The sequence below is a fragment of the Fringilla coelebs genome, assembly GCF_963513975.1.
Source record: "Fringilla coelebs genome assembly, chromosome: 2".
Classification (NCBI taxonomy): domain Eukaryota; kingdom Metazoa; phylum Chordata; class Aves; order Passeriformes; family Fringillidae; genus Fringilla; species Fringilla coelebs.
In genome coordinates, this window is record NC_140029.1 from 76,312,860 (window position 1) to 76,327,888 (window position 15,029).

The following is a 15,029-nucleotide window of genomic DNA, read 5'->3' on the forward strand; positions in this document are numbered from 1 at the left end:
ATGTGAGGTGATTCAGTCAACTTTCCTTCAGGACAACAATTTTCTGTATTGTGAATTCATTACTTGATCATCTAGTATAATTTTTAAATATAACAACCACATACAGAACATTTAACCATGGACTAATAAATCACTGTTGCAAAGACATTTTTTCTTTCGTAATAAGTTTAAATTTCCTTTTTTTTTTTTAAATGCCATATCATTGCCTGCAATTATATCTCTTACTGATTTATGGTAAAGAAGTGTGTTCATTTTGTTGTGGGTGTATATCTCCCTTAGGTATTTGCAGTGTGCATTCATGCTGCTCTGCTTTTTGCTTAGTCAAACAATGATGTCCCTAGTTAGCTTTTAATCTTATCCAAAAAATCAGGCTATTTAATCTCCTCAGAGTTTTTGATGTTCTTATCAGAACTGCCCCAGATTTTCCTAACTTTTTACAATGTCTCTACGATAGGGAATGGGACTGGGTCTGGTGCTTCAGGCATCACCAGGGCTGTGTTGTGGGTAGTGGTGTTGTCAAAAATAATTTTGCCATCAGTGTCACCTGCCAGGTTATGCTTCTTAGGCAGTTCTGCATCACAGTTGCCAGCCTGCCTACCCTAGCACAGGGAATGTGTTCTTAAATGGGTTTTATTTGGTCAGCTTCGTCCATCTTTGGGCTCCCAGGTTTCCTAGGCTCCTTCTATTTAGCATGTAATCTAGAAACACATTAGCTTGCCTCTTTCCACAGCAAACTTTCCTTGTGTTGGGTTATGATGCCCATGCAGTGATTTTTGCATGTTCACAGTGAAGATGGTTGTGCTTGCAGTTGCAATTTCCATGGGTTTGGACGCAGCATCATGCCCTAAGGGAGGGTGCTGGCTTCCAGGCCAGGCTCCACCAGTGCCCGAACACCTGCTCACAGCCAGAGACCTTCTCACCTCAGAGACAGGCACATCAATTGTAAAATGCCACAAAATCAACTTCTAAAAGACACTGCAGAAGCAGGTGGTGTTCCAGCTTCCAGTGTGGGACACTGCCAGCAGGGTGGGCTTCATGGTCAGACCAAGAGTGATGGGCAAAGGGGTTTTTCTGTTGTGCTGTTTTATTTGGATGCTCACCTTCCCTGTGCCTGCCAGGTTTACGTGGGTGCACTCCAGTGTAAGAAATTGCATGCCCACAAAATAGAGAACAGCAGTCTCAGATTCCAAACCAGGAAGGTGAAAGAACAAAAATCAGCTTCAGACCACACTGAGCCACTGGTCTGGTGGGTGTGAGAAAGCTGGTCGCTGTTCTCATCCCTGCCTTCTTTCTTAGGTGGCAGTGATGACTGGAGCACTTGGGATCTCTAGGCTTCCTTTTAACAGTGCTTAGTTTTGTTCTGACTCTGTAGCCTCAGGCACAGGTCATCAGGGAGGTAGTCCTTCCTCCCTGCTGGGGAAGCTGGTTTGCTCTCAGGCTGCTGCTGCTGTTTGCTCAGCACAGCGGTTCTGGCTTCAATAACCTTCACACTCTACACCACATTTCCAAAGACGGTCCTGGCGCTGTGTAAATCTGACTTGTGTTTTGTATATGTGCATCTTTATTAAATTTACAATCTTTGGTTTTGCCCTGAGCACTCGATAAAATCCATGCATGTCTTCGTAATAAAATAGGTGACAGACATGGCAGAGTGTTTTTGTTTGCCCTTACACATGTATATTTACACGCACATCTTTTATTAGTTTCAGGGTTTCTGTCATTTTTAGAAATGATAGGATAAATCTTAGTTGAAAATTTTTGGCTAAATGGCACTGTTACATAAAATAACCCCCTGCATGTTGCTGAGCTTTGTGCTACTGAACTGAACACCTCCTCCAGCCTGGGGCTTGGGTTGTTATCATCATTCTTTGCCTGTGACCTCATCTCTGTTTCAACCCACAGATTTCTCTCCACGTTGAACTGATTTTGAACATACATGTCATGCCAAAAAAAAAAAAAAATTAAAAAAAAAATTCCTATCTCTTGTAATACCAAGAAAAATTCAGTTCTGTTTTTCTCAATTGTCAGTTTGATAACTATTCAGAGCTTAATTAGAGAAGGTCTGAGCCTGTAACAACACAGGGTCAGATTTTGCAACTCATCTGTAGCACTGAAAGCTAAAAATGGCTTTTAGGTTCATGGAATTAGTGTATCTTCTTGTTAGATCGTTTTCAGCAGAATCAAATAACATCCAATTTTTCTGTGACCGGTAACAACAGGGGTATTTTTCATTTTAATAGTTTTTGTTCAGGAATATAGCCTAATTGTACAAAATGGTGTTTTGTGGCAGATAAAACTGATTTTCGAGGTCTTTCCTAACCTGAAGAAGCCTTTTTTTTTTAATAATACTTCTGATCTTGGCAGCTATAAAAATGCTTCCTTTCAATCAATATTTTTGTCCTGATCTAGTCCTTAGGTCATGTTTTGTGAAGAACAGTAATAAACTTTTCCTTAGACTGTAGGAATCAGGCACTATATTGTCTCATTTTGTGTTCCTGATTCTTGGCACTGTTGTTGTCCAGCCATGAACCAAATAAATGAAGCTTAAATGCATGTTCTTGCAGGATCAGACCCTCTAAAAAGGAAGTCTGTGTTTCCAGAATTGTCAGCAGAGACTTTACAGTGGGATGTATGTAAGTCAGGGCATAGGCACAAGGTTGTTTGCACCCATCACATTTTTAGCATGGCTGGTTTGGAGCTAGCACAGGCCCCAGACTGTTTCTAATGTGCAGTTTGTTGTGGCCACTCTGTTTTACAGGGTAACAGTTGTGTCTGAAGACATGAGTCACACCATATCTGATCAATCTCTACCTCATTTTGCCACTTAATATAGATGTAGCCCAGAAGTTATTATATGGAGGTCATCTTTTCTTTCATTTTCTTGTCACTCCTGACAACACTGTGAGTGACACAGTTAACAGCATTTGCGAGCCCGGGGATTCAGTGTTTGCAGACTTACAGGTAAGTTTGAAAAATAATTTTATCTTTGAGGAAAGAGTAATGGTAATAACAAAAAGCCCTGAAACTTGAGAAAACATCTTAGAAAGTATGAGGCTAATTTTTCGACTGATGTAGGGCAGGGTAAAACAAACACCTTGGTACTGCAAAAGTTTATCTCATACCAAGGTCTGGTCAATAAACTTGAAACAAAAAAATTCCTGAAAGAAGCTGGGCATCATGAGGACAAGTAGTCTGACTGCTCTGTGTGGTTTGTGTTGCATGCTGAAGAGGCCACTAGTGCTAGAAATGGGCTGCTGAAAACCTTGCTTTCTCTACTCCCAAGAATTTGGAATTTGGAATGCTGTGTTGGTGTGGGAACCTAAACCAAGCACAAAGCAACTGCTGTTTTTTACAGATGAGGTGGAGCTTTTGTGCCTGTCTGGAAATGAGATCCTTTTTCAAAATGTGCATTGTGCTTACGTGTGTGTATTCATCTCTGAGCTGCCTCTCCTGTAAGCAGGCGCGGTGCAGACAAGGTCTTGTGTGCTTATCTTATGCTGATGGTTAGGAAAGAACCTGAGTGTATCAGTCATGTTCTTCTTATTCAGGCCTTCCACCTCCTTTTGCATATGCATGAGCTTATACAGAAAAATTGGCATCATTAAGCTCTGAAGAGAGAGCAAAAAGACCAACTCAGAGAAGATAAAGTAAGGCAGCAGAAATGGGACACTCTGCTCCCTATACATGTAATTTATCTCTGTCAGAAATACGTGAAAATAAACACTCTGTTTTCTCACCTTAGCAGCAACTTTGTGTGCTGACAGTGCTAGCTCAGTGCTGGTTCAGGTACATTTTCCAGGTGCATTAAGGAATAGATTAAAAGCAGAGACAATGCTTGTAATAGCAGCTGCTGAAATTGGGAGTATTGCGTGTGTGCAGGCCTACTGCTGGTGCAGTCCAGGTCGAGTCCTCCTGGACAAAGTGGACAAAGATGGACAAGGTGGCCAGGAGGGCTGTGCTAAAAACCAGCAGTACAAACTAGGCAGTCTGTGGGTCTGGTACTTATAAATGCTTCCTGGTGTTCAGGAAATGCTCAAGAGTTTTTATACTGCAGAGCAAGGTCTTTCTGCCGAGTGTGTGAGAGCCCTCCCCAGGGTTTACTCCTCACAAGCCTGCGTTGCTGATGGAGGTGGGCAGCTGAAATGCCTGGCCTGTGCAGACCAGCACTGCAAGGCCACGCTGGCAGGGGTTTGGTGTCACCTTGGCACCTCCAATGGATGCGGTATGTAGCTACTTCCTGCAATTTTTATCAGTTCTGATATCACACCCATGCAGTATCAACCCAGTTCTGCCTGTTGTCATGCAAGCACCCATCTTCAGTTTCCAGAAGAGCTGCTTGCACACACAAATGTTGCTTTTTTATGAGCATAACCCTACCCATAGGAAGGCGGGGAAGATGTGCAAATGCTCACACGTCCCTGCTGGTGCGGAGAAGCCCTACCTGTGCCCGTGGTTCCCTGGGAGGTGGTGGTTTGTTGTGATGTGGTATCCCCTTGGTGGTGATTTGTGGTAGTGGGGGGAGCATCTCCTTGTGCCTGGGGAAGGTCTCTGTGTGTGCAGGCGTAATTCACCCTCCATGCTGTGCCACTGTGTTACAGTTCAGATTAATGTCATGGTTTTTTATCTTTGTTCCATTCAGTCTCTTGGCACGAGTTCCTTTCAGAGTCCATGTGTGCCATCAAATAAAGTTTATGGCTTGTACCTTTTTCTCTACTTACATTCTTTAAAGTGAAAGCTTGTTTTCCTTACCTGCCACTGCTTCTGACCTCTGGTAATCCTACCATTTTTCTTTGTATTAAATGATGTTTACAACTTCTTTTTATTTTTTTGTCAGTTCAATTTTCTGTGACATTTTCCATGTCATTAGTATAAAACTGAATTAAACTGTTTGTCTTGATTTTCATCGCTTGAAAATTTAGCCTATTATAATTTTACAGCCACCCTTAGTCTATTTGTCTATGCTTATGTTTAGTCAGAATTCAAATAAAATGTGTCACACACTAATTGTGGCCAAGTACACACCCTCCTGGTCCTGAGATGATGGTCTCAGTTTGGTGTTTAGAAGGATTTCCAAGGCCATTTTTTGGTAAGCTAATCCCAAAACTGTTAACATGGTTTAGTTAGATTGTTTGCAAAAGGTGGCAAATGTAAGGTGCTCTTTACCTGGTCTCTACTCATAGTATTGCTTACAATTGATATTTGTAAAATTATGCATAAGAGAAATGAGAAGCTTAACTGCTCCTTAAGTACTTGTATTTAACAGCAGTGGTGTTTCTGAGGAATAGTTCTGGATCTGGATGTTCAGTTGGAATATTTTGTATTTTTCCTTAATTTAGCTCTTTGATGAAACTCATGTTAAACAAAATCTCCAATAAGCAGTATCCTGTGCTGTGCACAGTAAATTGACTGCTTTTGATCACATCAAAAACCTGGAAAAGCTATGAGAAAATAGTTCTTTTATTCTTCAAAGATTAGGTTTTCTCTCTATTTTATGATTATTGAACATCTTAGAAAGCTTGGATAGCAGTCCTTTTTTGTTGTCCTAGAAAATGCAATGCCTTCCAGTCAAAGCAGGAGGGTGAACAAATTGCTCTGTTTTGCATTATCTGTGAAACATAACACATGCTCCTGCTGCATGCTTACTGCAGAATTAAACACCATCCTCTGACAGAGCTCAAAAACAAATGGATCCCTCACAAAAAATCAATAGGCTGGGATTACTGCTAGGATAGCTAATGTCCCTTACCAGTACCCTTCTACATTGTGTCCTCAGCTTCAGAATTAAATCTGCTGAGCTCCATTAGAGTTTTTTGTTATTATTATTATTGTTTCCATGTTTCTCCCAAATCGTGTCTGAAGATGTAAGTGTGCATGTCTGAGCAACTTCGTAGATCCTCCTGGTAGAACTATGAAAAACTTGGAATATTAAATGAAATTACACTGATTATTTTTCTGTGATTATGGACCATGTTTAAATCTATAAAAAATGTGTAGAAACCCAAGTGGAAAGAAGTCAGAAAATTAATAGCTTGCTCCTAGGAGGTTTTCCCTCATTAATATTTTTCCTTCTATCCCTAGTACTGAGGCCTTTCAGTACATTCCCATTTGGTATGAGTCACACCAAGAAGGAGGACCTGAAATAACCAGCTGTCACTGCCTTCTGTTAACTCTGAAAGAGTTTTTTGCCCACCTGGACACTACTGGGCAAGTGAAGGATCAGCTTTTCGGTTTTGCTCAGGGCAGAGTCACCTATTACCAGGGAGGCTGCTTCCAAAGCCCTGCCAGTCAGTGTGGCAGAAGTTCACCAAAGTCCTCACAAGGGCACTAGATACTGACCTGACATCAAGTTTTTGGCTCATGGGATCACTCCTCCCAAGCTCTTTTCCCACTCTGATGTGCAGCATTGCCCTGATCAGGACCCCTCTGGATGTTTGCTTCGCACTGCCCCAGCAGAGCCAGCAAGGGGCATCACAGGGGGACCAGCAAGCCCTGCAAAATGGGATGCCACCATGGCCCAGGTGTGCTTAGACACAGACCCAAGGTGGGCAAGGAGCCAAATTGCCTTCAGGCTGCTCCGCTGCCAAAAGATGGGCACTGCAGACCACAGGGCACCAGGAGTCACTCCTGAAAGGAGTGCCTTTACATACAATAGGAATAGAAAGGGAGCAGATGCAGTGTAAGTGCAATACAGCTGGATTGCATCACCTGTAAGGTGAGCCAGGGCTCACTGGAGATGGTGAATGAGTGGCAGCCTATAGCAACAGTGGCAAGAGAGGGGCCAGGGCGCCTTCACACTCCTAAGTCTGACCTAGAATGCTTACAGGGCACTTGTCAGCAAAAAAGGTGGTTAAGCATGCAGGAATTTAGGAATAAAACTCCACATCTCTTTATCATAGAAACTCACTCCAGGCTGAAGGATAGCCTGGAATGGAAGGAAGTGCTGTCTAACAAATGTAATTGGACTTCAGAGGAGCATCTCACCCAGTGTCACGCAGGAAACCGTCCCTTGTGCTGGAGAAGATGGCACATGACAGTAAAAGGGCAGGCAGTGTCCTGTAATGCAGAAGGGAGTATCCAGCCAGGGACAGCTTGCTAATCCTAAAAGGTTTCTAAAAGGTTAATCTCATAGTCAGTTTTATTTTTGGGATGTTTTAGGGACCAGAGAACAATCTGCAGAGTAGCATTTTAGTGGTTTTTGCAGCACACACAGTGCTGAAGTGCATTGCTCATGAATGGGAAAATCAGATTATTGGAGAGGCAAGCTGGATGACCTTGAGCAGCAGAGAATTGATTTGCAGTGAAATGGAACAGCCCAAAAATGAGCAAAGAGGTCACTCATGTAGAGATTAATAGCAACAGTATTTGCTGTTAAATGGCATATCGCTGGTTATTGAAGAGGGGAAAAGAAAATTTCTCAGTGTACTAGGCATGTGATCAATGAGGCTGTAGTTGCAGCTCTTCTGGAATACTTTGTACAGTTCTGGTCTCCATGGTACAGAGCAACCACATTTTTCTTGGACTGAGTTCAGGGACAATGGGGGAGAAGAGGGCATTTCTTACTAAGGGCCAAGACAGCTTGGCTTGCTTAGTTTAATAAAAGGGATGCTGAGCAGAGATATAACATCTCTTCAGAATTACTGCAGGAAGCAAACTTGGGAGAGGAAGAAAAGGATAAAGCGGGTACTTACATAAGTGCAATAAAAATAAATTTAGCTTGGAAACAGCCAACCAGTCTGACGGGTTTGGAAGAGACAGCCTGAGAGAGCCTTTCAAGTTTAGTGTCCTGGTGTTTAACTGCAGAATCAAAATTTGCTATTCAGATAAAAATGGCAAAGGAGGAATTGCAGAATATTTACAATGAATGTTAGTTGATTTGTGTTTTGTTTACCATTGCTTAACTGCACTATGCAGCAGATTAACTATTAGCAAATCCCTTGTACATGGATATATGGGGACAGGTTTCTGTGATAAATGGAAAAAAATAAAGGTAATGCACAATTTGCACAGCTTGGTAATGAAGTCCTTGTGGGTGTGAGTAGCAAACAGGATGCTCATAGGAATAATAGTACCAGATGACATCTGATTTTTCAAAGGCATAACTATCATTTCATTTGAACAAGTATTATGTGACCTTTTAGGCAGATCACTCAGAGTCAGTGTCTTGGACATTCTTCCAGTATGCACCCAGCAATGCCTATTTACAGAGCTAGGTGAAGGATGAAGAGGAGTATTGACGGAACATAATTTATTAAATATATTCTTCTGCTTCAGTTTTACTTCAGCTTTTCATAAATAATTGTAAAATGCAGTTAGCCTAAGTCATTATTACAGCCTTAATCTTTCGAAATTTTAAGTATCTTATGTTTCCTGTTCACTTATAGCTAGTAAACATGTCAGAAAAAATCAAGAGGGATTTTATATGTTACCTTGCACTAGTACAAGCTTGATTGATAAGGCTGTAACTACTGATATGTAGTGACAACTGGGCTTCAGAAGCTCAATTTATGTCTTTTTTGAGAGGCAAGAATCATAGTATTACACTTGGGATCAGACAGTTTGGTGGCTACCTGACCTTTTGTTACTGACTTTAAAATATTGTTGTCATGGATGCCCTGCCTTTATGGGACTGCATTAAAAAGCAGAAAAGACAATTCAATATGATTAAAGATATGTGTTGATTTCTTAGCTGTTTCAGTAATAGCTGGCATCAGTGGTGAAATTTGCTCATACTTCCAGTTTGGATACTGCTGCCTCCACATTACAGCTATCTGGATTTGTTAATGCTTGCACTGCCAAATGAAAGAACCTGTTGACATTGGTAATAGGCTCTTTTAGCAGATGATAGGTTATTATCTGGAGAGACAAGGTCAATTCACATCTAACCTTTGTTAAAAACACTGGCCTGCACTTAATGTTTCATTGCAAGGCATGATTCCCAGATTATGTGCCATCATTGTTGCTCGCTCTCCAAATTCAGTAACTTCTATTTTTATTAATGTCTGTTCACCAGAGCTGAACAGAGCAGCATTGGTTTGACCATTACTGTAAGAAAAATGCAGCCTCTGGCTTCCTAGTAGCCTGCTGTAGATATCTTTTAGCATCCTTAGGAGGTGTTAATAAATATCGTTGTGATACTAAATTAAAACCCAGCAATGTGACAAAATGAAAGTATGGTACAAGAAAAAGATATTTTTAAAGTGTAAATCTATATGCTTGTATTTATAGAAATTGGAGTGTCCTAAAATGCTGCATGAGAAATTAAATTTAATCAGTTGAAGTGTACAAACTTGAATATGTATCACAGCATTTTTTTGAATGGAACTATGATTTTTCTTTTACCTCTAACTTATTTAACACCATTTCTGTTACACAGTATGTTCTGAGTTTGGAGTTTATTTGCTTGAAATATGTGTCGCTTTGTATAGGAAATGTAATACCTGTAAATATAATTGTTAGAATACAGGTACTATTGCTTGTGGCAGGAAAAAGAAAAGATTTACAGGTTATTATATTTTGGTATTACTATATACAAATACAAGTTTATCTGCTTATCAGCTACCTGTCTGCACACAACTCTGAATGCAATAGATACATGTTGACTGTCGTTCAGCAATGAGTAACTTTGAGTTTCTGTTTATTAATCTAAATGTTAGGATAATTTTGTCTCTTTTTTTCTTCAAGTTGCAATTTACTCTATTTTTTCCTTAGAGACCTTCCATTGTCCTTCATCCTAATTCTTTCATTCCAGGGAGAGCTCACACTGCCTTTTGTTTCTGTACTGGACCTCTATGAACATGCTCCATTTCACCCATTTTTTGTTTCTGCAGGATCATCTGTGTGTCTCAGTACATCTGTTAGCCCCGTTCTTCTGTACATTTCTAGAAACTGCTTTTCTTTTGGATTGTTTATAATTATAGTGTCTAAGTGCCACAAATGGGGTGGCCACAGGCCAAGCTCAACACTTCAGCTACTTCATTCTTCCTCTTTCTCCTTCTTATTTCCCCAACACCATGCCTGCATTTTGACCCTTTCTCCCTCACTTCTCTTCTGAGTAGAAGAGCACAGTAGAGAAGGTGGCTCCTTTAGGAGAGGACCTTGCTGAACCAGTGAGCCCAAATCATCAGTCAGGGGTACTGCCTGGACTCTAATTCTTAATCACAACTCCTTTGAGAAACTTTCCCACTCACTGAAATGAGAGCATCGCCTCAGCTTTCATGAGCAGTATTTTGTAGTTGTTTTGTCAGATGAACAATTTTTTTACCAAATCTAGTCCAGTCACCCCAGAAAGCTGCAGATTAAGAAAAAGAAATAAAGAAATGACAGAGAAGCTTATAGGGATGTGGGGCTGCTCTTTGCACTGGAGAGAGCTGTTAGTGTGTTGTGCCCATCCTGTGGTGGTTATTGCCTATCCCAGGCATCCTTCCTCACAGTAGTCATGCCCCAAGATGACAAAAGACTAACTTACAGTGAAAAAACATGTAAAATAGGTGAAGAATTACAGTGCTTCTTGTTTCTAATTTGAGGACCAGGCAGTAACTCTGCATGGCTGGGAGGACTCGCATGTTTTGCCACCCTGGTGGTACAACAAAGTGAGTCATGAAAACATGCTTCTCAAACTGGCGAGCTTCCCAGCCACATCCCAGGTGTTTTCCTGATGTCTCTCAGTTCCTACTGACCCTGCCAAACCCCATGGCTTCAACACAGCAGAGCCTGTGCTGCTACAGGTCATGGCTGCAAATCATCTTCCTCAGGAACCAGTGCTATCTGGCTTTGCAGTCCCAGATATCATTGACAGCTTTGATTTTGCATCATGATCTCCACTTGGAAAGTCCTGTGACTCCTTGTCAGGGGATTATTCCCTGTGACTCCTTGTCACTTAATGGCCATCAGTGGTGAGAGACAGGCTATAAAGTCCATCTGTGAAGGAGAGAGTAGCTTTTCTTTGTCCAAAACAGAGCCAGGAACAATATATCAATGCCCATCTGTATTTAACTCTGAGGACTGACTCAGAATTTGTCTTGCTGAGGTGTAATTTTGGAAGTTGATGTTTGGAAGTAATTTTTCTGAGTGTAGCTGCTATCAGAAGGTGATTGGTAGTTCTGTTGTTTTGCCTGTATTTTTGCTGCTTGTAGAACAGTTAATTCAATGCTTTGCTGAAGTCTCTAGTAAAGTTTTTATGTTACCATGACACAAATACAAAAATAGAAGCACTGTTGTCAAGGTGATGTTGCCAAATTATTACCACCCTGTTGTTCCTGATTCAGTAAGAAAAGATATGGGAATTTTGGTGTTTTTTTAATGTTTGAACTAAAAGTTTTACTGTTGTTTCAAGTAATTGAGAAACAACAGCAAAACAACAGCCAAAGCGATCACAGGCAAATTCACATGAACGAGGTAGAATGAATTGAACAGATAGCACTGAAAATAGATTTGTCCTTCAGCTTCTGCTAGGGGCAGTGGTGAGAAGGAGGAGAGGGTTTTGTAATGGTGAGAACCACTTTGATACTATTATTTGAAATAGCTGCAAGCAGAAGCCACAGATAATAATAATCTCCAAAGTGTAGAGGTTGAAAGCAGTGAGAAGCCAAGAATGACTGCAGCTGCCTTGAGTGGTGGTGGAACAAAGCCATAGAGTTGTGAATAGTTTATGCAGATTGAATATAATCAGAGTTGAAATGTGCAGTCATCAGGTTTGAGATCCAAGAAGCAGGTGGTACACGTGTCTGTATCAGGATTTTGGAGGGGTTTCCTGGCATGAACCAACTCAAAGAATCACAGACTAAAGAAACAGTTTTGATATCCGTATTTAGATAAAAAAGTGGCCCATCCCTTTGAACACAAGACTACAGTCTTCTCAAAACATTCAGTGAAGCAAATTGTTTCTGTTTTAAAATAATGCTTTAGAACTCAATGCCACTTTTTTTTCCTGGAAGTGCTAAATGGAAACTAATGACAGAGAGGAAATTATTTCCAAGTTCTGCAACTGGCAGACTTTACCAGAGGATTCATGAGCTTTTCAAATACATTTTTATTTAATTTAAATTGTTGCTTGTCAAGAACTGGGCAACCAAATGTGTAGAGAATGTGGCCAAGGGAGGCATATTCAGAATGGTGTATGATCTGATTATAGTTTGCAGTTCTCTTTACTGTTCTTAAGAAAAAATCTGCATTGAAAATTTCACCAGTGTTTTTCTTCTGTATTCTTAGCAGAAAATTACCATATTGTTATTAATGTTTTTATTGCTCTGCAGCTTCAGTGGTCACTTAGTGATGGAATTTCTTAATTTCTATTAATCTTAAATACTGAATAAGAAGAAACTGTAACAGTTTTGAATAAACAATCTTGTAACTTTTGAGGCATTTAAATATTTTTCTATAGCAAATGAAAAACATTTAAAAACCAAGTATATTGATTCTAGATCTGAAAGCAGCTCTGTTCCTTCTTGAGTAAAGGAACATTTTATTGGTGAATTGGCAAATTATGAGATCAATTTTCTGTTTTCCATTCCCAAGAAATAATTTAATATATGCATATATATATATATGTATGGTGCAATACAGGATCAAGTCTAGCAAGCATCAGCTGTGTGGTTTCCTTTCCATTTCCCCTTTCAGTTGCCAGCTGAAAAAAAGCTTATCAGATACTGATTCAGTATGAAATTGAGCAAAGGCATTGATCCATCTTCCTTGAACCTTTTTCATTATAAATTCTATTATTAGAAATTAAAATCTTGGTAAGCTGTCACTTCAGTCCACTTTCCTTACCTGCATATTCATGCTGATCATTAGCTATTCACTGCATGTGTGTGTTTAATAACCATTCTGTAATGCTGCCTTTTTTTTTTTTCCATTTTTCACAGTTTAGTTATTCCAGTTGGAAATGAGTAAAGCTGCCAAAAGGTTAAAGAAATGGCTTCTTCATTATTTAAGTAGTGATTGCTCATCACTGGTCAGACAAGTGGATTGGGATTTAGGTGACCACACGTCAATATCTACAGTTTTGACATCTGTTTCTAAGATCAGCCTCCCAGGTTCCCTTTATAGAGACAATGAAGACAAAAATGCATTCTCAGAGTGCACTTGCTGTTTTAGAAGCAAGTAAAGTTTCCAAAATAGATCAGATTATATGCACCCCAGAAACGCCAGGTTTAGTTGATTGCAAATGGAAACAAGACTAACTAGCTTAGATGTTGGCTTCATAGTTGTCCAAAGATAGATTATATGAATCCCATCCCTGTGCTCAAATTAATCATAAATGCCCAGAGATTATGTGCAATTACACTGTGAATGCCAATGTACTGTGGCTGGGTTTTTTGATGTAACAAAACATATGCAATGCAGTGATGATAATGAACTGTTCAGCACAAGTACCAAAAGCAGTACAGTCATGTTAGGACTACTTTTCAGATGGATTAGATTATCCTGCTTTTCACTTTGACTAAGTAGTACCAGAGAATTAGCATGTTCACATTCTTTCCAACAGATCAGTTTGGCAACTGCATTAATACTCTGGTTGGAGACATACAGAGATATTTAATATTTATGTTGGCAGATGAATGTAATGTCCTTGACCAGATTAGGTCCTGCTATGCAAAGCAGCATATATCAGATTAGTATTATTATTATTACTGTTATTGTGGTTGATTATGATGATAATTATAATAATAACAATAATAATATTCATCCATTCTTGTCCAAGCAAGCTCACAAGGAGTTTATAAACATTGAAAAGGGAGGAACCTGAATGGAAGTAGCTTTATTGAGGACTGACACATAGTGAGGGACTTTAGCATTAAAAAGGGTTAGAAAAAGTGACAGATGCTGAATGCTGAAATTTTTTTTAAATTTTGTAGTTAATTTAGGATATTGCCTTAATGGTGATTTTTCCTGTGTGTTTCTCCCCTTAGGATGATTTCCAGCATGCAGCCTCAGAAACCAACTGGGAGTCAGTCACAAGCTCTGTCTCAGTAAGTAATTTCTCACTGTTTTGCCCATTGATGTATTGATAGAGTGGCTTGAATCCAACTCAATAAAAGGGCATCTGTACAGAGAAACCGTGTATTCACTGTTATAAATGATCAGCCAGAGATCCGAATTAATAAATGCGAAAGATTTTATTCTCGTGACCAAAATACGGTCCTCAAAAACCCACCGCCAAAGAGACAGCGCCGAGCCCGGGATGGGCGCGGGGCGAACCTAGATCTAGATCCGACCTCTGTCGCACTGGATCTCCCTCTGCTCATGAATGCCGCTTCCAGCAAGGCTATTTCATACAGTTTTCTGTGCCTGAGGCAGAGGTGCCCCAATTTCTTTTGTAACCCCGCATATGTGTGAAGGTTCCTTTCACTGTCCAGCAGGGCTGGACAATTGCTGTTTCCTGAGCAGTGGCAGGCGCTGATCAGGTCAGGGGAAGTCGCCTATTTAGATGGATGTTCCTTGGCAACTTTGGTTATCTTGACTGATGGTATCTACCAAGCCATGGTCACCCTTGGGTGTTCCCTGATGGCTCCGGAGGAAGCCCATCTCCTTCTTTTCTTAGTAAATGAAGCATCGTAATTCCAGAGTAGTTATCTGTCTCGGGGCTGCTCGTGGTCAGAGGCTCCTTGGATTTTACAATTTTTTTATTGTGCACATTCTCCCCTTAAGCATGAATTATTTTATAACATATATTACATTCACTTCGAAAGTGGATGAATAAAGTTTTTATCCAACTGATACTAAAAACAGTATGTTTTTAGGGATAAAATGTTCAGGATATGCCCTTTGCTGTTGTAAACACATGAGACAGCTATTGGGAAACATTTCTTGTTTTCAAACTCATCCTGCCAGTATGAAAATACCAGATACAAACCTAAATTTTTAAGCATTGAGTGTTTTGACTTACATGGAAGACCATACGTAAAGCAGACTGGCAGGAAAATGGATCTGGCATTTCATTGTCAATACTGAGAGTTTTTTTTCCTAAGTGTTTCCAATAAAATATTATATCTGAAGTCAGATACAGTTACTCCCTTCTCAGCAGTGAATTG

At 40.1% G+C, this 15,029-nt stretch overlaps 1 protein-coding gene across 4 annotated transcripts in view; it reads left to right on the forward strand.

The window, feature by feature from the left end:
• Window positions 1-15,029, forward strand: part of PDGFD (platelet derived growth factor D) — a 138,356-nt gene that overhangs the window by 94,151 nt on the left and 29,176 nt on the right. For all 4 annotated transcript variants that reach the window (XM_084225196.1, XM_084225198.1, XM_084225197.1 and 1 more), the window contains one exon: window positions 13,908-13,967. In XM_084225196.1, the coding sequence (XP_084081322.1) occupies window positions 13,908-13,967 (60 nt within the window). The remainder of the gene's footprint in view (window positions 1-13,907; window positions 13,968-15,029) is intronic.